At 46.8% G+C, this 27,963-nt stretch overlaps 1 protein-coding gene across 1 annotated transcript in view; it reads left to right on the forward strand.

Annotated features, from left to right (window-relative positions):
- SYT17 (synaptotagmin 17) overlaps positions 1-27,632 on the forward strand; it is a 39,410-nt gene extending 11,778 nt beyond the window's left edge. Inside the window, exons 6-8 of the mRNA XM_075105145.1 lie at positions 10,706-10,826; positions 11,630-11,785; positions 26,435-27,632. Coding sequence (XP_074961246.1) covers positions 10,706-10,826; positions 11,630-11,785; positions 26,435-26,631 — 474 coding nt within the window. The 3' untranslated portion in view covers positions 26,632-27,632. The remainder of the gene's footprint in view (positions 1-10,705; positions 10,827-11,629; positions 11,786-26,434) is intronic.
- The last annotated feature ends 331 nt before the right edge of the window (positions 27,633-27,963 follow it).

Genomic DNA, 27,963 nt, shown 5'->3' on the forward strand with positions numbered 1-27,963 from the left:
TAAATTGATACAAGAAAGTGTATAGAAGACACAATCTCTACAGACTTACGGCATGATGCATGAGCGAAAAATTGCAAGGTAGTGGTAGTTTATTTTCATCATGTCCCTCAAGGAAATAAACTTGCCATAGAGTTTGTCTCATGTAAGTGGCACATTGCATGCATGCAAGTTTGAGCATGCATTTTGGACTAGATTCAGCCATGAGATGGTTCGGGAGGACAAGGTGTTACAGGGTCTGGGTGCTTCCATGTCTGTTCTAAGAATAGGGCCCCAGTTAGTGCCACCTGCTCTCCAGCCAGGAAAAGAGCTGCCCAATGGGAAAATCTGAACTTTGCAACCAGGAATGGCAGTGAGCTGCCAGATTTGCTACTAGCCATTATCACCCACATAGCTAGAGGCATAGGACCCTGTAAAAAGCCAAGTTAAGGGCTTGGCATGAGCATTAGGCATTTGTGCTAAGGACAGGAGTACCACTCAAGGTTGGTATAATACGATTGCCTCTCCCAGTTCCTCACCAGCTCTGGGATTGCAATTTCTAAGTTTTAGAGCCTTCGCTGAATCAGAACACTGCATGAACTTGGATGGTTCAGTTTCTTTGATTTTTATGTGTTCACAAGAGGGTGGCGTGGCCAGAGGTATTAGACAAGATGGACAGTAAATTCATTGACCTCACTGCTGATTTATGGTGTGGGTCCAAGAGTCTGATTTGGAGTGGAAACTTGTGATCAGACACTTGTGGAAGTAAAATCCACTGAGCAGTGTTTCTGGGCAAAGTCAGCTGGGTCTGCCTCTGCGTTGCCCCCTCTGTGTGCAGAGGGGCTGGAGAGCGCTTTTACCTCTTGCTCAGACCTTCTGCAGTGTGTAAGGGAGAAGATGGTCAAGGCCCCTGGTAACTACAAGAAAGCCCACTAGATTTGCTGTAATAGAAGTAGGAGTGTCATGGGATTAGCCTGTACATCGTTTGTGCAAAAAGGAAAGTTCTGAAAGTCAAAATCGTGGGGTCCCTGAGTGTGTCTTTATGTAGGTCAGGTCTTCAGGTCACTGGGATATGCTTTGCTCAGTAGAGTGGCAGTGTTACACAGCTGTGTTACGAAATGGCTCATATGGAAAATGAACATAAATTCTTGGGCTCCCCTCACTGCCTGGGCCTTTTCCCCAAATGTTTATTTACAAATGCCTGCAACAATTTTTTTTCTTTTCAGTATTTGTGGTTCATCACAGGCTCTGCGTTCTGTATCTGAGGACAGAGCTCTCCTTTTTGCATCCAGTTATCCTCCTGTGATTTACACCATGCAGCCTTGCTTTCCCCCATTTTTGCGTGATAAATACTTCTCTGTATTATGTATCTCTTTATTGGTAACATGGATATGTTCCACAGCTAATACAGACCTTGATTAGACAAGATCATCGCTGCCTTCATGTGCCAAGCTCGGAGCCAGCCCTTCCTCCCTCCCTCTCCAAAGTTTCATTGAAAGCTGCTGCTGTTTTCAGCAGTGCTGTCTGCTTCACCAGGATTCAAGATAAATTATTTATGCAGAAATTGGCATTTCTGGTATTTATAAAAGGAATGAGAATAGGAGAAAACTCCCTTTGAATGGGCAGGCCTAACCTTACAAGCCATTTGCATTTATTTACGTGCTATCATATGGAAAAACTTAAATCAAGCAAAAAGTCCTTCACACCTTGATTACTGAATTGCCTTGGTTTTGGTCTTTTCATCCTTCCTTGTTCTTTTTGGCTGGACCTTAGCTGACAGACTGCAACTGCAAAGAGAACAACAGTACTTGTACTAGGATAGCCAGGGAGGATGTTTGGTATCATCTTCCTATGTTTTCTTGGTGATAAGATTTTTACAGTTCATTGAATAAGGTGTATTTTCTTTTAATAGGGGTTAAAGTTAAATGCATTGATCAAAGGGTTAAAATAAGTCCTGGAAGAAGGAAAACAATAAAGCTTATTACTTTGAAAAACTACATTTTAATCTCTTTCAACAACAGTGATGCTTGTACTAGAAATTTGTGGGTTTTTTTTTTGATTGCTAGTTTGAAGATTCTGCCTGTGGAATGATAGCTTTGACATGTTGGCAATTTTTTTTATACTTCTCACTTTTTTTGCTTGATCAGTTGAGGGACAGACAGCCCTTATTAGTTTCTTGTTGGATTGAACCTGAGTCAGTTCTGATCATGAGTTGATGAAAATTTTCCAGGCTGGGTTGGCAGCCCCAGGACCCCAGCGATAAAGGTCATGGTGGGGAAAATGCTGAAGCAGGTGCTTGGAAAACCGGTAACAGGCAGGAGAGAAAACCAGACAGGCATAGACGTGACATGTAAAGATGACAGACACAAAATACCTGTTTTTTTTAAAAAAATTTTTTTCCTGGCATTTATAGACAGAAACATGATGAGCTGGAGAAATGGGGGAAAGTGAATCCAGATGGCACGAGCTGTGGAGAAGGTTTTTCTCTCTGTACTGGTGGGAGTGGGATGGGGCAAAGTCTGTAGAAGAGCAGAGGAAGCAGCCTAAATGGTATTGGCTAAGATGAACATCTGTTTTGCATTTGCTGTATCCACCTGGAAGCCATTGCCATGGAGTGTGCTGATAAAGGCAGGTCCTGAGTCCTTGTCCTACCCTTGTGCTGAGCCCCATCAAGCCCAGAGCTGGGACACTGCCTCAGTACAGGACTGTCCCGGCATGAGTGAGCCCTGCTAAAAAAGGTGGGGGATGCCAGCAACCTCTTGGTGCCTGTGGCTTCGGCAGGGACAGGTGGGTTTCTCCCAGGCTGAGGCATGGTCCAGCTTCTGCAGCTGATGACTCCATTGCCTCTACTGTGAGCTAGACCAGGGTAAGCTCCTTAGGGCTGTGAGATGGGGTGTAGAGCTCCTCAGTGGGTAAAAGCCCACCATCATTAATAGCAGAATATCTTCATTACCACCCCAGGGAGTTGGTTGTTAACATAGAGTTGCCTGAGAACTTACCTTGGGTGTAACAAGGTGGGCTCTGCAGCGTTGCCAAGCCCATTATGTCAGGAATGGGTTGTCGAAGAAACGAACTATGGGTGAGAAATGTACTGTCCCCTCAGCCTTGAGGAATCAGCACAATAAAACACTTGATGCAAAGATTCAGGCAAAAGACCGTATCTGTGCATAAGTGCTTTTTTAGCTTGGATCGTGCGTTCAGCACTTGGTGGGATTGAGTCCAAAGTGGAGGCATAGGGGAGCTGCCATCCAGTACATGATCAGAGCCAGCAACTAAGCAGAAGGACTTATTCCCTGTAGAAAATGTCGATGCAGGTATTGCCAAATTCTTTATCCCTGGTAGTTCTAGGAGGCTGTTTCTTGCAGGGTAATTAATATGTTTCTAAATAGCAGTAGCTGCTTATGGAGTAACTCTTGAGTCCAGTCCCCATAGGAACACTCAGCACTCCTTAAATACCCCTTAAATGTGTGTGGCTTTGCTTAATTACCATGAATGAAGTTGGCAGGCCTTGCTGTAGCTGGGCTCAGATTCACACATTTTGCCGTTAAGATTAATTCTGAAACACATGTTCAGGACCCCAAGTTTTATTGACATATGATTCATTTATCTTTTAGCAGATTTGAGTGGGCAGGAATAAATGTTTTAGGCCAGCAGTAATGAGAGCTTGGAGATCAATCCACAAAAGAAAAAATTGCCTGGTTGTGGTGGGAAAATAGCATTAAAATGCCTTCTCCCCTCAAATTAAGCCATTTTTATAGTAGAGGGGGTATATATTGGACTTGTTTTTTAACTTGGTACTGTGAGTACACTAGAATGACAGTCATTTAAGGAGCTGACAGCTCCTTAGGTTCGAAATGTTATGTGCTTCACAAATGGAGTGGCTTTCCTATGGCAGCTGTCTACGGTTTTTTATTCCCATCTTGGGTATAAGCCTACAACAATTATTGCACTGTTGCTCTTACCATGTCTTGGTTGGGAAGGAAAAGGGAGAAATTAATTTGAAATTTGGGTAATGAGTCATTTTGGAGCATTTCTTTTGGAGGCTACTTTGAAATCTGCTGTGCAGCCAAGTGGTTATGGCATGCAGCTTGGAGGCCTCCAGTTTTGCATGTACCAAGTTTCTCCTTGGCATCCTTGTTCCTTGGCTTATCCATTGCAGCCCTGAGAAGGAGCCATCCTTGGGGAGCATGGATGATTCCTTTGTTTGGTAGCACAGAGTATTATTGAAAATAATGCCAGCACCCCTCTCTCGTACAGACATAAAGCATTGGACCGATGTGAAAGTGGCCAGGCAGAGGCGGTTCAAAGAGTTGTCACAACAGTTGACTCAGGGCTATGTCCATCAGAGTGAAACAGGGGTCCGTGTTCATGACAGTCATGGGAAATTAAATATGGAAAACAGTTGTCAGGGTTTTTTCCTTTTCTGCCTAGTTTTTTTTTTTTTTTTGTTAGCTGTCCAAAAGCTTAGTAGTTGCTTAAGTAAAGAATGGTGCAGAATCACTGATGATGAATGTGGCTTGGTTACATGGGTGTCTGCCTGCTCATTAACGGGTTGTTAAAATCAACCTGGCTGTTTACCAACATCCAATGGGAGAGATGCCTTGGGTAAGGCCTGGCTGGAGGTGGGATGTCACCACCCTGTAGGTCACTGGACTTGAGGGAACAGTGATGCGATGCTGTGATGGGTGTTTATCCATTACCCCGCCTTCACAGGAAAGGCTCAGCAGCAGTGCAGGAGGCTCCTGGAATTTCACATTCCTTCCCCGTGTGGTCTTGCCTCCTGACAACATTTTTTGCTCTTAACCTGTGATTTGTTGTTATAGTTTGGCTTATGGCATTCTACCATCTTTCTTTCACTGTATCTTTATTTTTTTCTCAGATCCATTTTGGTTGTTTTTCCCCCCTTTCCTTTTCCAGTCTGTAAAGCTTCAGCACTGAGAAATTTTTCTTCTTGATCATTTTCTCTCCTTTATCCTTACCTGCCTCTTCTGCTTCCAGCTGCCATCTCAGTCACCTCATCCCTTCCCCTCTGTGCTGTTCACTCCTTGCCCTTTCTGCAGAGGACCGGGATGCTGTGGGGTTTGTTTTGCTGAGGAGGACCCCAGAGGAAGGAGTGGTGGGGGCCATGGGCAGGAGCTCTCTGTAGGGAGTCTTCCCTCACCTGCCAAAGGTGCACAGGAGAGGCTTCCTCATGGCCGTGCAATCTGATGCAAAGCTAGTTAGACTTTAGAATGGGTTTTGTGACTCTCTTTACCATATGACTACTCAGCATCTGTTACTTGGGTAACGTTCTTATCCATTGGTAAATATATTATTTTTTTTTCAGGTTCTGGTCCTTAATAGCTCAGCCTTCACAAAATGATTGCTGTGTGTCACAGGATGCTGTAGAAAGCCTGTTAGAGCAAACTGTTCTAAACCATCAGTTTTCTAACATGCCTGGAGGTACCGTCACAGATAACCTTGAGGAGGAAAATCAATCTGAAACTTCATTAGGAGCGTTGCATAGATGTCTGTGCTGATGTAATGTGCTCTGGTTCCCATAGGGAACTGGGGAGGGTTTCAGCTGCAGAATTTTGCTGGTCTTGTAGTAATGCACAGCAAACAATCTGGGGGGGCTGTGAGGAAAGCAGTGCCCTGATCCAAACAAGATGTGCAAATGGCATTAATTAAAAACTCCTGTTCCCTCGAGGTAGCCTCTTTGTGTTTCAGAGATGACAGAAAAGGAAAACAACAAAAAAAGCCACCAAAAAACCCCCTTCTTACGTGTTCAACTTCTTACTGGTTCAACCCAAACAGTAACTGCAGAAGGTTCTGGATCACAGGCAAGCCCAAGGCTGCAAATCCAAACGGCTGGCTGTGTAATACAGCTGCAGAGAGGAACAGCAAGGAGTGCAACGTTAATCAGAGCTTCAGGAGAGTCTCAGACATCCCAGACTTGGTGTCACTCCAGCACCTCATCAAACAGGAAATTGCTTTTCCAGGGTCATCTGGGATCTCGGCACAAATCAGCACGTCATCAGCATAATAATGGCAACTAAAATGATGCCTTTGCACGGCGGTGCCTGAGGGGCACCTCTGCACACTGTGTAATGTGAGCAAAGTATTCAAGGCAAAACCTACAGCCTTTTAGCTTCCTGATGAAAAGACCTAGGAAAAGTAAAATTCAGGCACTTCCTTTCCCTATGGTGAACAATATGTCAATGACGCCTCATGCGTAAGCATCCTCTCCTCTGCTCAGCCCCTCTCTGAGTCGGAGGCCTGGGGAGGCTCCAGGGTGTGACAAAAGAAGAGCCAACTTCTGTGTCTGCAGTCCCCCAGCAAGACATGTCTTAATGCCATTGCTGACAAAGATGCCTATAAACAAGGTGATGGGCATGGATATCAATGGTTACAGCAGCACAGAGTGTTTCCAAGGTGCACTTGAGCTCAGGGGGTCTGTGGGCTGGAGGAGCACCCTGGGCAGCTCCTGTGGCCCCACAAGCCACCTGCGACCTCTGTGGCCACTCATCCCTCCCTGAGCTGAGTCTCCTGCCTGACCCATAACAAGAAGGGTCCTGTTTCTCCATCCCGCAGCGGACCCCACTGTGTGCCCCAGTTATCTCCATTTTGCCTGCTGAGCCAGTGAGTTGTTAAGCCGCAGCTCTGTCTGTATCTTCATCTCTGACACAAACTGTGCCACTAGCATGTCTTATCAGCCAGACTGTCACATCAGCAAAGGTACACTGCAGTGTCAGGGAAAGCATGGGGAACTAAAACCTGAGGAGTTATGCCTTGTGCCTTGGGCTTCTTGGAGCAACCTGTTAACTCCTCACTTGTTCGCTGATGATGACAGGTGACCAAAGAACAGGAGAAAGCTAGTGAGCGTGGTGCAGCACGGAGTGGTGGAGGCAGTACCGGTCTGATATGCCAGGGAGAAATGTGTGGTGGCTGGTGGCCACTGATTTGTTTTCTCGAGTGCTTGATGTCCCCTCAGGCACTGTGGCAAGATCTGAAATACATTTCCTAGATCCTTGTAGCTAAGCTAGAAATAATGCATTTATAAGATCAGAGGCAGTTCACTGCTCCAGTTAAGTGCCTTGAAAAGGCTGAGTCACTTGTACAGGGAGGTGAGCTATCCGGGGATCTGGGTTTCCTTCTGAAAACACCTTTTGTTATCACTGTAAACGCTGCTGCTGCTCTGCCTACAAGGAGGCTGCTGGCTTCTTGCTGGCTTTGAGCACACCCATCTTGCCATGGCCTCTGTGGGTTGGATTGTATGTTCCTTCCCTTAAAATAATTAACAGAAATCTGGGCACACTTGAAAAGCGTTAAGGGGCAGAACGCGCTATTGAGATTTGGGAAATTAGGCCTGATCTGAGACTCATTAAAGTTGGTGGTAGTCTGTCTTCTGACTTCAGTGGATCACACAGAGTATAGCATTTTATACCTCACCTTACTCAAATTTAAGCCCAGATAGTAAAAAGTACTTTTCTAGAGGTGCCGGTATCCCTGTTTGTTAGGTTAGATCCTACGGAAAATCAGGGATTTAGCTTTACCTTTATCTATCAAAGGCTCGTGGGTTAGGCAGCAGTGTGGTGGTTATGTTATAGCAGCTCCTTGAATAACCTCTGCAGGGGTTACAGGACATGGTGCTGGAGAGGGTTCAGGTGGGAGTAGATGCCTGGTTCTCCTGCCTGTGCCTCGGTGGGAGTTAAATGCCCAGTCTGGTACTGTCAAGGTATAAGGTGGGGCAATTTTTTAAAAAAATGGAGCATAAGTGTAAATGTGTCAGATGCATGGAGATCTGCCTTCCCTTGCTGAGCTTCACTGCTCCTCCCTGACCCAGGGAAGCCCCATAGTTCCTGAGGGTCTTGGATAGGGTCAACAGATTCCACCAATGGATGAATCCAGAAGTAGCTACCCCAAATCTTAATGTGAATTTTCAGCACGCTAAGCTTGAGGTGACTTGAAAGGTTCTACATCCCTGCCCAGTGCCAGCCTCCCTTCTGGCTGTGCCATGAGTTTGGTATTTGCAGCCAGAGCTGTTTGATTGTCTCTTCTCAGCAGGTGATAACATCGCTAATTAGTTTCCTAATTTGTGCTGTCCCTGTGTTGTACCTGAATTTCTAGGAATTAAAGCCTGCATGAAACCCAATGCAGCAGTGAATGCAAGTAGAAGTAGGGCTGGGTTTGTTAAAATGTTGATATGTTCTAAAAAATGAGCTTGGGTAGAGGGGTACCACAGGTGGATCCTGTTGTCGGTGGCGTTGCAGGTGCTGCAATGCTTCGTTACGGTCCTGGTAATAGGTTTAGAAGTCACCCACTGTTCTTGATGATAAACTTGTCTTCAGGCTATTCCAGCCACAGACCAGAGAGGAGCAGTTTTGGGGAAAATAAAAGCAAAGATCATAGTTTAAATTAGATTGAATTAGATGGATGTGAGACTCTCCTAGATCCTTAGGTTGTGTAGCCATTGGGCACGATGGTGTATGTAGGTATGGCTTGACCTCACAAGAGTCGTGTGTATTGAGTCAAGTCTGTGTTGGGGAATGGCATTCTGATTGAAAGACTGTGAAGTACCTCATATCGAACAGAACTGTGGTGTGGGAGTTGGCAAAGGTTGATGGAAGAGGGGTGCCACCTTGGTAAATCAAAAATACTGTCGCAACAGGAGAAAATGCTTGTGATGAATATGAGTGTGTGTGCTGTGTAGTCATATACTGCCATGTAATGTGGCCCAAGAGATGATGTGACAAAAGGAGTTTGGGGTAAGAAATCAGATGCTTTTTCTTGTGGGGGTTGAGGGGCTGTGGGGGAGGTCAGGCAGAAGGTGGGCCAGCTTGAGTGGATGCTGCCAGGTTGGCTCTGGGGCTGACTCCTGGGGCATTGGAGCGCGTGAGGAGGGCATGTGAGTTTGCCTTAGGGTCTGTAATGTAGGTCCATGCTTTTTGCCCAGGGGCTGAGTCAGGACGCTGCTGTAGATGCAGCCTTTGTCCTGTGCCCCGCACGGTGCTTCCCTTGTCCTTTGCTCATTAAATGTGCAGGGTTAAACACAGAGGAGTTCCTTTGCCAGCTCCTGAAGTGCAGAGACCTCTGATGTGAAATTGTGCAGCCTATTGCCATGTTTTCCATGGAAAGCCAAAAAAAGGATATTGAATTGAATTGTATTATGTAGCATTGGAGGTACAGGACTTCCTCAGCCTGCCACCTGCTTCTGCATGCCACACATGTCCCGCTGCCTTTGCCGGGAGTAGTCAACAGGAACAGGAGGAGACAAAGCGCCTTGGGGAAAACTTTTAATAGAATTACCTGACGTCAGTTTTAGCACTGCGCTCATTAGGTGAGGAGCTGAGTGGCCTGGTGTTAGTGGGAGCCGTTCTGTGCTGCCAGCTGGGCAAGCAGGAGGTGCTGTGCTGCTCCTGGCAGGGGGATGGGGCTTTTCCCTGCGTGCCTCCTCAGTTCTGTCTGAGCCCTCTTGTTCATCTGCAGTCAGTGGAAATTGTGCTTTTCTATTTGTAGCTGAACAGCTGTTAACTTTTTGGGCTTCCCAGCAGCCCTAGCCTCAGTTTCCCCAGCACCGTTTGTAGCTATGCCAGGGATGGGTACCACGTGTGCTGGCCCATCTTGCTGATGAACCTGGTTCTTTGGGTTAATTCAGGCAGTGACTATGTCTCAGAGACTTTTCTTTATTGTCTACCCAGTCCTTTAGTCTCTGATTTCTGTAACCTAATATTCGGGGCATCAGTAAAGATATTTAAACCTTTTGTAATGATGGCAATACCACTGCAGCTCCTTTTCCTTTTGGGACTGCACTGTGACCATCCTATCTAGGTTTGGTTTTGAACTGTTTAACTATTTGGGATGAAGAACTAGTTCTGTACTCCTGCATGGACCTGAGACGAGGCAGGTGGATCGATGCCCTGCCTGGGCTGGCTGGTGTGTTTTCAGTCTCCAGAGTTGTTTCATCGTGTGTATTTTGCATCTGAGAATAACAGCATCTTGGAGCCAGGTCATGCAAGGGGAGAGAGGTTATTTTAAGCTGTCACGTCTGAGGAGCAGTGATGTCAGTTCTCCAGCTCTTTTTTTTTTCTTTTTTTAATTACTGGTTTTAAGCATCATTAAGTAAAAGAAAAAGAAATAATGGCTGAACAGCTATATTGATGTGAAGCTATGGCTGTGGTACAGCCTGATGAACAGCAAGGGCACAGTCAGGCTGTGCTGTGGTGTCTGGATAGAGGCTGAATTCCTAGGGGATGTCTCCTCTGAATTGCCTTCCTGTGACCCAGGGATGCATTAACCATCTCATGCCTGAACTTCCCAAGTGGCTGGTATGGTCCCTGGGGGCTGGGAAGGAAAGAGAATGTCTTCTCCAGTGGGTCTGTGTTTTGTACATTAATAAGGATGTGAGTTTGGTACGATCAGAACTACCTGGAACCATTCAAAATGGAGCAGGTAGAAACTAGTGACCTTGTATTCATTCCTCCTTATAGGTTTTATAGTCATTTGCATGACTCTTGAAAAGCTGGTGAAGGATCAGCGGCTAAAGAACAATCTGCACCTGGGGATAGTATTCTTTCTTGTTTCTGCTCAGCACGAGGTACCACCAGATGGTTCTTGGTTGCAGTTTAGAGCGTGACTAAAATTTATTTTTCAGGCACTTAGACAAATGGGATTTATTTAATTTTTCTTCCTGCTCTTCCCTTCCCCTCCGAGCTCTGTTCTGAATTTCCACATTCCCTTTTCCCTGCAGAATGAAGTGGAGCTGGGAGAGCTGCTCTTGTCACTAAATTACCTACCCAGCGCGGGAAGACTGAATGTGGACATCATTAGAGCAAAACAGCTTCTTCAGACAGACATGAGCCAAGGTTCAGGTAAAGGATAGTGCATTTCTCACATTACTCGTGCACAGCATATATGTGCTTTTAAAGCAGATCAGTGGTGAGGCTGCAATTTATGGAGGACCCAGGGGGATTTGGACGCTCGGTTCCTATTAACACAAAGCTCTGGATATTCATTTTATATACAGAGTCAACAATAACTAAAGTATTTGGAACACTTACCCTGAGACAAAATGGAGGGTGTGAATATCTTTGCCATATTTAAAGTAAAAATCTCTGAACTAGGGTGAAGTGAGGAACCAGGAGCTCTAAGTTACCCCCGTGTGGTGTTCTGTAAGGCAGCCCTTTTGTGGCTGCACTGTGTTTTGCAGATCCTGCATGCTGCCTGAGTGTTAATGTTGCAGTAGTTTCATTTATGATACCTAGCTGCTCTGTGGATGGTGTGAGGTTTTTCCTGTGTCTGTGCATTGCTCTCTGTTTCTAAGCATGCTGCTTGGTAATTGCTTCATGCTTATGTCCTCAGGTATTTTTCCTATGTTCCCTGCCCCAGCTACTGCTGCTGCTGCCCGAATATTGGCATTTTCCAAAAAGAACAGTACGCTTGGCCTCTGTCAAGGTTGTCATCAATTGTGGTTTTGGTAGGGAGAGTTTTTAATCCAGCTGCCTGACTTCTGTCTCCACTGCAAACCCCTAGGAGTGCACAGTGGCACAAGTCCCAGTCATTTCCAAATACTGTTTTCCAGTATGGTCCATCCCCAACCTTCACAAACCAGGGTACGAGGGTACGGACTCAAGATGCCTGTAACACAGAGCCTGTGTTCTCCTTTTTTTGTCAGATCCCTTTGTGAAAATTCAGCTTGTTCATGGATTAAAGTTAACAAAAACCAAGAAGACCTCCTGCATGCGGGGCACAATAGATCCCTTCTACAATGAGTCCTTCAGCTTCAAGGTTCCACAGGAAGAACTGGAGAATGCCAGCCTAGTGTTCACAGGTAAATGTGGTGGTGTTACCTACTTGGTGCAGTTGTGGTTGCCGCCAAGGTGAATGAGAAAGCAGATGTGAGTGTGCAGATGAGCCTGTGCAGGACATCTGCCCCAGTAGCCACCCTGCAAGGGGTGACCATCGCTGGGGTCTCCTGGGAAGCTTAATTAGCACTCTGTCCTCTGCAGAAGCTCTTCCCAGCATTGCCACCTGATGGCTGGAGCTGGCTGGGAGTGAGCCTCGTCGGTCCTGTGCTTGATTGGTGCCATTGGGAGTGCTTTTGTGCAGAGGAAGGGGAGGCATTAATTGCACTTCTCAGTGGCAACCAACTTGGGCATAAAGTAAAAAATTAGAAGAATGAGAGAGAAGTATTGAATGATCCCAGAGCCCAAACATCGGCAAAGATAACTTCTGGTACTTGACATAATTTGCAGGTGAGATAATGCAGCTATAGGTGTTTGACACTGACATCACCTGTTCTGTAAGCAGTTTTGTTCATGCCTTTATTTTTAAAGGGCTGGGACTTGGTGCCGAGCCCTGTGTGGCACAGCTGAGATAGACCAAGACGCAGACCTCCCAGGCTATGGGCCAGGAGGAGTCCCAGAGCTAACCTCACTTGAGAGCTTTGTCAGTGCTGGAGATTTTTGGCTGGGATAGGAAATCTTATTTTTAAACCATTTCTGAATCTCCTATTTTTGTTCTCTAGGCATGAAAACAGTCAGTAGAAATTGGCAATTGGGCGTGCTGCTCAGAGCAGGAGTAGCAGAGCACGGGGGTGAGCCCCCGCCTGCACTCTCGCCTGCAGGCTGGGCAGCAGCAGTGGGGCTGAACTGAGGCCGTGGACCCACTGTGACCGGTGGCCTTTTCTGCTATTCCACAGTGTGGAGGTCTTGGACAGGGCTGCAGGGACCCCGAGGAAGTGGTGGGTTTCCTTCCTGTACCGTGACTTCACGTAGCCTGTGTGTGCTGTGGAGCTTGGGCACCATCAGGAGCAGGGTCAGACCTGCTCGCCCTCTGGAGGAGCAGAGGGGCTGGGTGTGGGACCCAGGCTCTTCTGCCATACTGGGCTACAAACATGTTTTGGTACATGTTTTTTGGCACCTTTCCACCCATTACTCACCATCTTTCAATGAGAAAGGAATCTGCGTCTGAAAGAACGTATTTTGAAGTATTTTTAGACTTTTTCTTACATGGCAGGTACAGGTGTCAAAGCTGGTATAAGGAGCCTAATTCCAATACATTAGTTTGTTTCCAAACATGTTATAACAAAAGTGATGCTGATCAGCAATTTAAATTTTGCCCTTCATGCTCAGAAATTTCCTCAGCAAAAAGTCTATAATTAATCACTGCTTTGCATGCATGTCACCCTTACTGTACCTTGCATGTGCAATGATGAATTTGTTCTTGGAAGCTTTTATCATGTGATCTTGTGAGAGGCATGAAGTATTATTTTCTTTGTTTTCCCCGTTTCCTAGAAGAAGAAGAAAAGGCAAACAGAGTAGCAGCTGTGTGCAGTCAGAAGGGTGAGGGGAATACGCTCCTCCTTGCCATGGCTGATGAAGTTACCATTAATGAGTGGATGTCTGATTATTTTTTTCTGTACAAATGGATGTATTCTCAAATAAGTCAATGGGAATTAGCTGATTTATAATCATACGTAATGCAGTCAGATTTCAGTGACGTGCCTTTTAAGTGGTGCTTCACTTTCTAAGTGATGTGTTGCTTGCTTTGAACATTGCAATAAATAATTTCAGGCCAGAAACGTCACCAACAGCTCTGAAGCTGGGAAGGAGCATGCAGAGCTTTTCGGAGGAGTAGTGGGGCCAGGTTCTCATGGCCGCCCTATGGCTGAAGGGGGACATGTGGCTCAGGCACAGCACTGCTGCGGGCGTCATTGAGCTTCCTGCTTTTGCTGTGGGTGGGAGCCTCAGTTGGTTTTTATTTCTTTTTTTTTTCAACCCACATCTCTAGTCCATTAGGTCAGTTAATTAAATTTGCTGTTGAGTTAAAGTCCAATTGAAAAGGAAAATAATCCTGCTTGAAGGGTGGGTGATGATGCTTTGAATGGAGAGAGAGCTGTAAAAGCAGTCATGGGAGCAAGAAGTGGGTATATCTTTAATAATTTAAAGGAACCTTGTTTGTGGCTTCATATTTTGGACCCAGTCTGCAGCTGTCTTTACATTGGCTTGGCTTCACTGGAAAGCAGTGGAGCTGTGCCAGTCCCTATCAGCTGAGGCTCCTGGCTCCCTCTGTGTGGCTGGTACCACACTGCAAAGTAAGTCACTATCTAGTCAAAGTGAGATTAATTTTTTTTCCTCTGTTTTTCTTCTGTGCATCTTGAATCAAACTGTCTGGGTTTGGTGCATTGTACTAAGAATTTATGCACCAGTTTTCTGCGACTTTAGCAAGGACTGTGTGCGCAAACACTGCCCATGACGGTTTTCTGTAAAGCACCATTCTGCTCCCTGCTTTCCTGGTGGTGCTCTGGAGAGCTGGACTTTGGCTGAACACAGGGTTGAAGGGCAGCTGGAGTTAGGAGATGGGCAGTGGGTGCCTCCAAGCTGGGGTGTACAAGGTGAGCTATGTGTTAGCCAAGATTTGGGAGGGTTTGAGCTGGTTCTTAGATCTTTCCTCCTTCTTAGGCATACTAGGATTCGACATTCTAAGTTATTGGCATTTACAGACTAAAATGCTTCTTCTACATTGGTGCAGCTCACCTTGTACAAGCTGTCTTTCTGCCTTCCCCTCTATTCCTACCTCAGATGCTTATCGGGGCTGTCACTAACTCACATGTCCCAGTTTCATGCCTAAGATGAAGTGGGATTAGCTCAGGTAGAGATATCCTCTCCAGGAGAAGGGATCCAGGGTCAGGATCACTGCTGCAAGTATCATCTGTTTGCAGCTTCTCGCCACAAGAGGCTAAAACCAGGAAAGTGGCTGATACTTATAACAAGTCTAATGTCCCAACAGAAAAAAGATGACGAGTGAGGCAACAGGTAGTGGAAATGATGTTTGATTTTTCATTTACTCCATCAAACATATTGTCCAGGTAATAAGCATCCGTATACATACTGTAACAGAAATGCACTTTTCTGGGTGGTTCTTTTTTCCACTCTTTGTTTTCTGGCAACTTGATGCACATCTCCTACATGCCATCTTCTGCTCAAGGGCAAGCAAGTCATGGGTTCATGTCTTGCAGAGAAATGGAGCAGGCTTTAAAAGACAGTGTATTCTCCTAACCACGTATATCTGTGAACGAAGGTATTAATTATTCTTTGTCCCATGGTAAGGGGAAGGTGGAGTTTGGCCTCAGCAGCAGGGCTGTCAGCTGCCGTCTGAGGTCATTTCCAGGCAGAAAAAAGGGTATTTGAGATGTGACTGTAGCCTCTGCGCTCAGGAGGGCTGGATGCTGGGTGCCTAGAGGCACCATGCTCTCCCTGCTGATGGATTTTGGGCAGGATGTCCTCTAAATCCCAGCCTAACCTTCGGAAAGCCTGGGCCGAGCAGCAGGAGGTGAGAAGACACCTGAAATCCGAGCACTGTGGTATTTTGTTAATGATTATAATGTTGTTAATAACAATCGTCGGTAATGCTGTTTGCATTGCAGTAAAGCCCAGATGGCCCAATAAAAAACACCAGCACTTGAGGGCAAACTGCATCTTGGTGACTCGTTAACATCTTTTGATCACTTACCATAAAAAACCACAACCTTCAGTGCTCACAGTTAGGGAATATATATCTCCCCGAGGTCCTGTAGTGACTGTGTGTGTCTTTCTCCATCTAAATAAGCTCTTGTACATGTTTAGATGACAGTATTTTTAGGGCTTGTGAAACAAGCAGGGTCCCCAAAGAGGGAAAAATTGTATTTGTGCTCTGGGTACTGTCTGTGCAAATGCAGAGGGAAAACCTGCTTTGCTGTCTGACCTGGCTGAGAGCGTGGCCAGAGCGGGACAAGCATCGGGGCTGATGGTATCTGATGGGGAGTGGTGGTGGGTCTCATCCCACTGCACCATTCCCATGTGAAAGGTGGCTATGGCTCCAGCAGGACAGGATGCTCTGCCCAGGGGAGGGAAGTGGGCTGGGGCAGGATTTCCTTGTTGATGGAGAGGTGTCCTCAATATGTGCATGACAGCGGATGAGATCTTCATCATAAGTACTGGCTGACAAGGCAGCTCACAGGCACTTTCTCTTCTGAACTATTTGTAGGATTTTTTTATATGATTCTCTTCACTCTTCAATATGTTTTTAAAATGGACCATGTATCTGTTTTCCCTAGTGATTTAGGACTATTTTTAATATTTATTTTTGTAAGTATTTGAGTTCCTGAGGGAGCATTGTTGAACAGTGAGACTTTGCACGCCTACAGCCGTGGTTTCAATGGCTGCTGCAGAGGGGTGTTGACAATACCAGCAAGTGTCTCCCTGCACCGAGTGCTGTAACAACGCATGTCCTCAGAGCCCCAGATCACTTTGATGCTTTATCCCAGGGCTGTAATCAACTTCCAGTTAATAGGCAGTACTTGATTAAAATAACAGATTGCTGTTCAATAGCAATATACCTGGTTCCTCTGTTGGGTCATTTTCCCTTTCCCCTGGCCTTTGGGAAAATTTAAGGACAATTTAATGAAGTTTGAATTTTTAGAGGAAAAAAAAATGTTGGTGTGTGTTGCTAGTGGTGCAGTTCTGGGTAGTTTGGTTTGCTTTCACTGAATTATTTTCTTTTTTAAGTAATACTGCCTGTTTGAGCATATTAATTCCTTTTGTGGCATTATAGCTTGCGAGGGGAGGAATTGGGTCTTCCTTGAAATCCTGAGGAACCAGGTCTTCCTTGAAGTCCTTACTTCGTGTTGGAGGTGGATGTTTTGGGATGTTTCTGTATCGGGAATAAATGGTCACTAATGGCAGAGAGAGCCCTTGGTGAGCACAGCTCTTGCTCACTGTCACCTTTCACTCCCTGGCATGTTGGAGGTGCTGTGGTACAGACCAGTTTGTTTTTGTATGTTGTCTAATGAACATTTTTTGGATGTTTGATAGAAAATGTTTTGGGGTGCTCTTGATCCACATGACAGAGTTTCTGGGTCAGTCAGTGGTGGTGGAGATGGTGGGGAGGAGAGCAGCCCGAACCTGGCAGAAAAGGCTGCATGGGGATAGGCCAAAGCTGAAGTTGGTCACCAGCTCCAGACCTCACCTTCCAGGTAAGCCCAGGTTAGGTGAGGGGATAAACTGCTGCGCCAAAGGCTTGCAGCTCATAGACCCACACTTACCAATTGCAACTGGAAAAACTAACTAGGATTCATTCTGGGTGAGTCCTGAAGTTGGGCCTCCAGGCGGGTTGAATCCTGGTTGAGGAGAAGATGGCTGAAGCTCCTCAAACCTTAAAACTATTAGTTTTTTCCCCCATCAGCTCTGGTGGTCAGACTTGTGGTGTAGGTGTTGGAGACAGGGTGATGCTTTTGGTGTTTGCCTGTGTTGCATGAGATTTGTAAAAGTCCCATGAATGGGATGCAGAGACAGTGAGGCTTTCAGTGGTATTTTTTTAATTAACATGCCGATTTCCAGATGTCCCAGTTAGCTGAGCAGGTTGAAGGCGGATAATGGTTTTGTCCTCAGGCTTCTCCAGAAATACACCTGATTTTTGATTTGCTTGGCTCTGTGAAAGCATGACCTTCAGACACCATCATCACCTTGAGGTGCCTGTTTGCAGGGATGGAAACCGCAATGTGTCTGGGGTCATTACACGTCTACATTTTGACTTGCTGCTTCAGAGGCTCATCTCTCCTTTCTCCTATTGCTTTTTTGTTTCCTACAAAAAAATATTCAGGCACCTGGTCTTTTGTACACACATATGGGGCGAAAAATCTTCTCTAATATTTGAGGCAAATGAAACATTTTTCCCCATGCTGGAACACAGGAGGAAGAAGTGGTTTCTGTTTTGAAACACTATCATGTTGGGCACCGTAACGTCTCTTAGGTGGATAGATAATTAGGCAGCTTGCTGCTAGAAAATTGTTTCTTGTTGTCTATTAGACGTGTGTTTCTGAAACATCGGACTGTCTGTATATCTGGAGCTCAGAAGCAGAATCTAATCTATGCTTTAACCTATGTAATCCTATCTTAGCCAAAGGGGGGAAAAAAGAAAAAAACATTGATATCAGCGCTGGTCTTTCTGGGGATTTATACCTTTTTAATTTAGATCAGAATTTGGCCTTTGTGGCTGGCATTATAAAACACTTCATGTGTTTATGCACCGGACACCATATGGTCCGTGCTCGGGTGTGGGGAGAGCAGAGTGCTCCTGGCTGATGCCTCCCATGGTCCCGGCTGCTTTGCTCTGGGTCCTGTGGCCACATGAGGTGACCTGTCAGGTCTTGTGAGGACAGCTCCTGCTCTTTGGGGTGATGGGAGAGGGGCAAGGGGAGATGTGCTGGCAGTGGGAGATCTTGGCCTCCTGGAGACTGCCCTGCCTAGCAGACTCTCTCCACAGTGGGTATGATGTATGGGCTTCAAAACTCTCGTGGGAGGAGGAAGGTCCTCATTGCTCTCCATCCTCCAGATCTCCACCTGCGGCTTCCCAGTCTTCTTGATAGGTGCTGTTTGTCAGCCTGGAGCAGGTGGCAGCAGAGCAGGCAGCAAGAGTCAGTTGGAGATGCTGAGCGGGGTCCTGCAGTCCCAATCCTGCGTGGCATTACCTCTGGGTTAGGGCCACTCAGGGAAGGTGCTCCAGGGATGGATTTGGCTTTTTGCAGCAGGCTCACTGCTTTAATGAGGAGGAGTGAAACACTATTAATCCTGGTGAGAGCAACAAGATTCCTGAGCCGATCTGTTGCTTGCTTAGAAGGCAAAATTAGACTCTTCAAGTGACCTGACTGTGTTAGTAAGTCACGTGCAGCTTCAGAGTCTGTACCTGATTGCAGACATGGCAAAAACCAATTGTCCTGGAGCTCTCTGGAATTTAGGGGGAATCTTTTTCTCCTAAAGGAAGGAGCAAACCCTTCTCTCTCCATGCTGATCATCAGCGCTTGCTCATTTTGCCAAGCCCATTAATTTAAGCAGTGTCATGCCTCTCTCAACCTCAGCATTTCATCTTGTTTTACTCATGCCGTGGTGAAAGAAATTGTTGAAACGCCTCACAAGGCCGTAGTCTTTCTGTGTATCAAATGAGGAAAAATGTCAGTCGCAGTAGCTGTTCTGGGCGGTAGAGTGGTGTCTGGAGATGAAATGCCTATGCTTGGCCCTGTGGCCGTCAGAGGAGAAGCATGAATACGCCGGCAGAAGCTGCATCTCCTGCATGGCCATCCCAGCCTTTGTTTGCAGGTCCTGTACAGCAACGGTGTTGGAGCATGTTTGTGTGAGGTGTGTAAATACGCATGAAGCCATTCATGTGCTTTGAGGGATGTGGGGCTCACAGTGTAGAGAATTAAAATACAATTAAAAAAAAAAAAAAAAAGAGGAATTGGAGGTGGGAAAGGCAGCTGTAGATAACTCCTTTTCAGTATGTGTCAGGCTATTGCAATAGACGTATCCAGTCCACTATTCCAGTTCTTCCTGATGAGATGATTTCATGAGGCATCGTCCCTGTGTGTCCCTGAGAGCTCTGCAGGACACACTTGTGCATTTGCATTTCCCCTGCTCCCTGGGTCCCTGCTCTCTCTCATGGGATTTTCCTCTCCCTTTCTGAGGCTGGACACAGCTGAGCCAAACGCCTGGCTTGGGACGCTGCCCCCGGTGCATCCGCAGGGTCCCCTTCCCAGGCTGCCCCAGCCAGAGCACAGGGGCTGCCCTCATAGGAGGATGAGGAGGGAAGTAGTTTTCCGAAGAGCGTTTCCATGCTGTGTGGTGTTCTACCATGTGGAGCAGCAGCTGGGTGCTGGACCCACAGTGCGTTTGACCATGGCCAGGATTCGGCCGTGCACTCAAGCGGTTCCAGTTCCCTCTGGAGCTGGGCAGACACAGATGTTGCAGGGAGCAGCCTCACAGACGAGAAGCTGGGAAGTGAGTTTTATGTGTGCATCAGAGCCTGATGGAGATTAAATTGATAAATGTGAAACCACTGCACCTTTGCCCATGCTTTTCTGTCCTCTCTACTAAATATTACAGGCCGTGCTCAAGGAGCCAGGGGCAGAATTTGGTCTGAACCTGTGACCTTCACAGTGCGCGTCATTAGTCCTGCTGCTGCCTGCTCTTCGCAGCACCCTCTTTGTGCTAAACAGCTTTTTAATATTGATGTCAAGCAGTTCAGAAGTAGTTTTCAGACCTGCTTAACCTGACAGCTCAGACCCACTAGCTGATGGCATAGCTTAGTGGCCAGCATAGAAAAGGCTGAGGACTCGTTTCTATCTGCAAAGGATGGGGAACAAAGCATTGCCTGTGTGAGTGGTGCAAGCATGTGAAATAGGGTGCTTTTTGAGACCCTGCCAAGCCCTAAGGCTAAGGTGGGAAAGTGCAGGGAGTGTTGATGGGTCAGTGCTAACAGGATTGTGGTCCCTGCCAGAGACACCCCACGGTCTTGTGAGACCTGTGTCCTCAGCGAAGCTCTGCTGCTCAACTGCCCGAGTGCAGCCTCAGGCATGTCTTTGCTTATTTTTCCCTCTTCCCCTGGTTTGGCAGTAATCTGAGGATGCATCTCTGGGCACAGTGTGCAATGTGGCCGCCAGAGCAGGATGCTGATGGCCAAAGGTTGCTGGGCATAGGTTTGGCAGCTCACAGCACAACGCCAGCCAGCAGCAAGCAGGGGTGCAGTCGCGTCTGGACTGCAGGGTTAGGTGTGCCTGTGCCGCAAAGCCCTTGCAGTAAGAATATTTACTGTGTAGGTGTTCATTCAGTTCCTAGCCGGGTGGGCCAGGCGTATCAGGTGAAACTTTTACAGGCTGTGGCAACAGCAATTGCAGGTATAACTTAGTGGGTAGGACTTTTTTAAATGACTTTCATGCTTGATCATTGACCCAGCCACCCAATATTCTCCTCTAGATCAGCTATAAAAATTAAGCTGGATTTTTGCTCTCTAGTATTTAGATTGGATAGCTTTATCCTATAGTAGAAAGGCAAAGGACAGGGCCCTCTAATTCCTTGGGGATTTCTTCCACTGGGGAGCTGGTTCCTGTGGCTGTGCTGTGCTGGGAAGTGCCCCTGGCTGCGCTGGGCTGGCTCTGTAATTGTGCTGCCTGGCATGTTGTGCTGCAATGTTGTGTGTCAGAGGGGTGCATGTGAGCCGCACTGAGGGGTCAATTCAATTATTAATGGCCTTTTAAAATATGCAAGATGCAACCAAACTGCATTAAAAAAAAGGAAGGAAAAAAACTTTGGGGGCAATTTCCTAGAGAGTGGGAGGTGGTGTGCTGTAAATAAGCTAATGGCAAACGAGTATAAACTGGGTGAAGATGTTCTGCTTGATATCTAGCCTGAGTAAGAAGGCAGATATAAAACAGAGGTATGTTCCTGCTTGTTATTTTTATTCTCTCCGAGTTAAATGGTTTTAATTGCATTGCAGGTAACTGATGTAGGTGACGGAAGAAGAGTTAAATTATTTGTGCTGGAGCCCACCCGTTCCAGTGCACTGAGATTTCTCTGCCCGTTACGCCCGGAGAGGCTGCAGTAGGTGCTCTGGCAGCTGCAGGCGGCAGCAGAGGCACTGCGCGGTCGTACTCCGTGGTGCAGTACGACCGTAACTGCTGAGTAACTGCTGGGCATGTCTGGCAGAAGGTTTACAGGAGATGCAGGTGGTTTGTCACCCCAGCTGAGCAAGGTGCTTCTGTGTAAACCTTGTCCCCCATCACATAAATGGTACTGATAGCCTTGAAGTTAGCTTAAGGAAATTTTCTAATTAGTGTTTTTTATGGTCATTTCAAGGCTGCTAATACATTCAGTCGAATGATGAATTAATATTTCAAATGCCAGCTTAAAATCTACTATTGCACATAAGTCACCAACCACGATTGCTTTGCAGTCATGCTCTTTACAAGTACCTGATTTGCAAGTCTCAGTGTAGAGGCAAGGGGGAGGGTAAAGGTGTTTTGGCTGGATCTGGTGCCTGGGCTTATGCCACCCAGGCAAACTCATGGTGAGTGCCAGATGACGTAGTGACAGGTGAAACTTGTGACCAGTGAAAAGCAATTCCATGTGACCAAGGTTGGTAGGAGACATGGGAAAGCTCAGGCTGGAGTTGCACTTGGAGCCAAACGTTGGAGCTCCAAGTCCCATTGCATCTTCTGACAGTCCCTGCCACCCCTGGGATCCAGTTCTGGGCTGTGCAGTGCCTGGTACCCGCTGTGCGGTGCTGCTCAGCTCTGTGGGGAGCAGCGGGCTGGGGGTGTGACCCAGCCGCCCCTCTTGCACAGGAGCCCCATGGGGGACATGGGCCATTGCCTGGCTGATTGCTCTGCTTCCCTACCCTGAAGAAAAGTTTCATATAGCGCTCAGGCCCCATCAGTTTGATATGGATCATTTAGGAGCAATGCATCAATAAGTATATAACATAAAAATGGTTTATTTACATCGCATCACTTGTCATCAAGAATTCAACACTTTTAATGGACATGAGTGAACCCAATTTTCTTTTATATTTCAGCATTTCTGTTATAAAGAGGTTTGTTTTTTTTTTAAAGAAGCCTTTCTGTTTCCGAATGCATCCTTCAGTAAGAGCAGCTGTGGAAGGAATTGGTTTGACCTCTGCTTCCTTAATTGCTTTTTGCTCTGTGTTGGCCTGGAAATGGATGTTGCTATTGTGTAAATTACTGTGATGGTGGAAAGAGAGCACATGGTATCAGGTGTGTAGTTTTTGTCAGGGAAATAGGTTTCTTAAATGGAAAGCAGTGTCTACCTGTCCATAACCAGAGCCTGGGTCAGTCTGAAAACCCCAAATGATAATTACATAATTTTCTGCTTCTGAGCAGCTCCACCAAGTTAACTGTTTTTTGTGGCCAAGAGCAGATTTAATCTGGAATCTACTCTGAGCTCCTTTCAGGCTCTGGAAAGGGATGCTCAGACATCAGGTAATACAGTTTGATCCACTTGCACCATAACCTGGGCTCAGAACGTGGCGCAGCGCCCAAGTGCTGTCCCGTGGGCTGGACCACAGCAGCTTCTCCACCTCCACCCATTGTGGAAGAAGCTGAACGGAAAGAGTAGGAGCTTTTTTCCTGCTGAGGCTGAAGGCATGAACATGTGTGGAGCTGGCTCCACTGCAGGTGGGACTATAGCCATGGTATGCAGGTCACTCTGTGTGTGTGTGTGTGCAAACAGCAGAGGGGCTGTGGCAGAGCCTGCCCACCCCAAGGCTGGTGGCCCCTCCACAGCTCTGCAGGGGTTTCGTGCTCAAAGGGGCTCCCAGGTCTCCCCGCGGATGCCTGCTGCGTTGGCAGGTCCCCTTAGCGTTCGGCCCTGACACAGGGTGCAGCTTGCCTTATATCTTAAAAAGTTGCCATTTGGGGATCATGTCTGAGCAGTTGGGAGCCCTGGTCAGTGCACGAGTGGTATGTATGGGGTCTGTATTGAGCGTGTGGCATTAACTACTGCTGGGCTTTGGAGCAGACTAAAGCGCCATACGTGAGTGTAAGTGGTGTAATAAGTGTAATGGCTAGCGCGTGCTTCTTGGCGTTCAAGAAAATGGTTCCTCATCTGTTTGAGAAGGGAAGTGATTGCTGCAGGAGGGGAAGGAACGGGGAGAGCTGCTCCCCAACCCTGCACCAGGACAGGAGCCCGCAGTGCAGAATGGCTCCGTCCTGGTGCAGCAAGTGCCAGCAACAGAGCCAGCCTCTGCTTTCAGCTTCTCACCTGGGCTTATGGGCGCCTACAGTTTTCCTTTCCAAGCTGTTCTTGGGAGAACCAGTGACAGCAACAGGGAAAATCATGCTCCTGAATGTGAGCAAAGAAAAGGGCTTATTTTCACAACACTAACTTTAGCACCTTCTCCTGGGTAAGGTCCATGCAACAGCTCTGTCCACCTCAACCATCAGCAAATTTACCCAGCAAATACTGGCCATTTTAAGAGTGGAATAAAGCAATTAGCCACCAAGAAAGGCATTCCCTTGAGTTTTAAAGTCTTGTGAACTGATGAATGAAGCTGAATTTTTGGCACACAAAATCTCTCCTCTTCTGAGAAAGCTGCTGCAGTGAAGCTGTGAGTCTGTAAACCTAAGGTTGAACCTAGTGCCACCTCTTATCATCTGTGTGTGAATAAGCATTTGACCTTGGAAAATGTCTTCCCTGTTCTTCAGCAATAAGTCTACCTTTGTGCTATCTAAACTAGTTAATGATAGAAGGAACAATGCTTGTATAATTAGTCCATTAATACCCTAAAGGAATCAACGTGCTAATTACCCAATGTGATGAGATTAGCAAATCGCTTTATAAGAATTCAAAATACTCAGATCAACAATAAAATAAAAGGTCCCCTTAGTTAGCACACCTACTCAATTTACAGTCCTGACATGGATTATTTTTGAAGAATTGGTATGCCTGTGGTACTTCCCCACCGTTAATTTATCCTGTCATTAATTGATGGCCTTTAAGACTTCTTGGTTTAAATTACTTGGTATTGTCTCTCAGGATTAAGCTTCATCTTCTTTGATTCTTGAAAAAAAGAACGGAAAAAAAGAAGGAGCCCCCCCCCCCCCCAAAAAAAAAAAAAAAAAATTTAAGGAAGCATTTGGTTTGGGGGCATTTTTATGTGATTTTATGATAATATTTGTTTTCTCTAGGATAATAAATCATAACAGGACATGTAGCATAGCCATGCTATCTACACTTGTGATCCCTTGCCTTGTAGGAGAACTCGTTAATAACTCTGGCAGGCTGTGTACTAGTTGGAAATGGATGGCTTAAAATTCTTCACTGCATCCTCAAAAGGTGGCCTTTCCAAATAACACCAACCTGGCCACTTGACAGGGGCACTTCCTTGGCGGTGTGTTGCAGAGAGCTGGTGGCATCACCCCAAGATAACTGATGGCAACAAGCAGAAGCGATGCAGTCTTCCTAGGGGAAGATGTACCCCCAATTAAATTTTAACTGTACTTTGAAGATAGACTTAAAATGCTCTGAGGTTTTTTTTTAATAATGTAATTATTTGGAGAAATGATTGGTACGTTTGAAGGTTTGCTGTTACCAGAAACATCCGCAGGTAATTTGATGTAGAGAAGCATCTTTGCCCATAAACCGTGTGTCAGAGCTGCCAGAAAGTATAAAGCGAGATGTAACCATGTGCAGCTTTATTTTGGGACCGTGCTGGCAGGTGGCACCTGAGCCACCCAGAGAAAGATCCCCGACTGGTGCAGTAGTAGAAAACAGCCTTTGCAGAGTATGGAGACGGTAGAGATACTGAGTAGCTGCAAACTATATGGTTTACTAAATAGCTAAAATAACACTTAATTAATTGGGGGATATATTATAATAAGAAATAGACAACCTTGACAAAGATGTGCGGCTGGAAGTGAGGTTGAGTGCTTAGTGCTCGGTGTCCTGCCTGCCTGGAAGGGTGCATGCTGCATCGGGTGTTGCTGCCGCCAGGGATCCCAAACGTAGCTTTGCTGCCAGCACTGGTTTCCAGCAGCCCTGGAGAGCCAGTGCTGCTGGCAGGGCAGTGGCGGCGGCGTTTGGCTCCATGCCAGGCTCACAGCTCCGTGCCAGGCTGCGTTCCACTTTTGAACGTGCCCTTGCTGCACAAGCCTGGGTGGATTTGGAGCCCCTGCAGTCATTTGTTCTTAAAAATCTCTCTTTCCTGAGGAGATTTTTTTAATCCTTAATATTCCAGCCAGTGCCCGAGGATATTCTGGCTTCAGCTTGCACAGACTTTTTGCTCAACCTTCTAATGAGCCGAGGCAGGGCGTCAGTTTGCAGAACAGAAAGTGCTTTTGCTCCCATCCGTCAGCAGCATGCAGCCTTTCCTAGGATCAGGCCCATCATTAGAGTTGCTGCTGCCTGCAATCTTTTGTTCCAGGAGACTGGGCTAATCCAAAGGACGGGGTGTTGGGTTGATGCCTGTCCCTTGGTTGCTTTCCCAGACTTCAGCAAGTAGCTGCAGCAACAATTATGATAAATTGTTTCTGTATAAATATCCTGCTGAGCCTGTATGTGTGTGATTCCTGTCTCTCAGTCGGGAAGGCTATCGATTAGCACTAGAACAACACATGAACCTTTGCATTTGGACGACACTTTGAGATGCTGCTTGCTCATTTACCCAGGTGTGGGCTGCTTGGCTGCTTTCATCATTTCAAGAGGCCCAGGCAGAGCTTTCAGCATTTCTTTACACAGTGTAATTCTGCTTCAAGGCCAGGTTGGATGGGTCTTTGAGCAACTTGATCTAGTGGAAGGTGTTCCCTGCCCATGGCAGGGGGGTTGGAACTAGATGATCTGTAAGGTCCCTTCCAACCCAAACCATTCTATGACTCTCCTTCATCTATTCTTGCTAAATACCATGGTAACTGTGGATTTGTGTCCTGTGTATTTGAATTGTATTTCAATCTGTAGTACAGCTTATCTTATTCCTTCCAAACTCCTGATTCGGTCTCTCTAACGTTTTTGAGGTGCTGAGTTATATGCCAAAAATGCTGGTGTCTGCCATGCTGCGTGAGGGGGCATTGGCAGGACACCTGGCTTTCCAGGGGCAGAGGTCTGGGTGGACGAGCACTGCTTTTGCCTTGACCGCTCTCTGTTTCTGCCCTCCCCAGTGTATGGGCACAATGTGAAGAGCAGCAATGACTTCATTGGGAGGATTGTGATCGGGCAGTACTCAACGGGCGCCCCCGAGTCCAACCACTGGCGCCGGATGCTCAACGCACACCGGACGGCTGTGGAGCAGTGGCACAGCCTGCGGTCCCGGGAGGAGTGCGACCGCGTCTCTCCAGCATCCCTGGAGGTAACATGAGGTGGGGCACTAACAGCAGCCAGACCAAGCAGGCGGACGAAGTAAAAAAATAAACCACCGACCGAAACACCCCACCTCACACCCTACATGCACCCCACAGCAGCTCCGTTGGATTGAAGTGGCTGCCAGCACCCAACCGGCAGCGCTGGCCTCTGCGAACCGTGTCCCACCAGGTCCTGGCTGTTCCCCTGGGGCCACCAGCAGCCCAGGTGGCCGGACCTCTCGCTGCTCGCACGCGGCACTGCTCGGCTGTTTGCATCCTGTGCAGCGGAGCACGTGGCCAGGCGGCATGGGCTGTGCATGGAGGTGCCGCGGGAAGTGCTGAGCGGGTGGAAGAGTTGGGAGTTGCCTCTGCTGTCCTTCCAGTCCAAATCCATGGTTCATCCTCTTGGACATCTAAGTACGCGTGTGCTCTCGTTGGTGAACGTGGTAATTAGGCTAGAATATTTTTTTAAACGGTAGAACCTGTGGTGAAATCGATTCTGACTCCAGTTTTGTCCTTGTACTAGTTTTAACAGAATTAAGCTCCTGTTAGTACATACACGTGCATTTGTGTGCTGGGGCACGCGCATGTGCGTGGGGCCCATTGTCAAACAGATCCGATGTCACATCAGCGGTGAGACCTGCCACTCTAGATAGCAGTCTGTGTGCATCAAGTAGATACAGTGATGATATAGCGAAGTAAACATTTCCAATAGCATTTGTACCAGGAAAGCCAGCTCTTGTCTTTTCAAACCTGTGTTACGCAAAAGAAACCTGCTGCAGGGACTTTTGCGGTTAAGATCCAAAAGACACAATTTTAATTCTCTCACAGACTGCAGTGGCTCTTTCTGTGTTGTATGTGTTAACTGAGGTAGTTTCCAGGTCACCAAGTGAACTTAGCTACAGTCAAGCTGTCCTGTTGGTTGCTTCTGTACATTTTATTTTTTCACAGCATATTGTCTGGTATGATGCAGATTGTATATTTATTGAAAATAAAATTCTATTTAATTGTGCCACGTAGACCGGGGTGATACTTGTTAGCAGAATTCATCTTTGCGTTAAGCTCTGTCAGTTACGTTTATGGCACAAGAAAAGCCAAAATGTTGGTGTTTATGCCCTTGTTACCCACTGCAGATAAACCAGGAGCAATTTGAGAGAAACTGAGGACCTGCTGATGGAGATCAGTCAGGATGGTGAGCCAAGTGTGTTGGTCTGGCCATGCGTGGTTCCCAGCCAGAGCACGCCCAACGTACTGCTGGTCAGATGTGTCAAAGTCTGCACCAGGCTCTGGGTCTCGGTCCTTTGCAGGAGTAGGCCCCAAATTATTATTGTTTTTTAATGCTCTATTTA

The sequence above is a fragment of the Phalacrocorax aristotelis genome, chromosome 10 (assembly GCF_949628215.1).
Source record: "Phalacrocorax aristotelis chromosome 10, bGulAri2.1, whole genome shotgun sequence".
Lineage (NCBI taxonomy): Eukaryota > Metazoa > Chordata > Aves > Suliformes > Phalacrocoracidae > Phalacrocorax > Phalacrocorax aristotelis.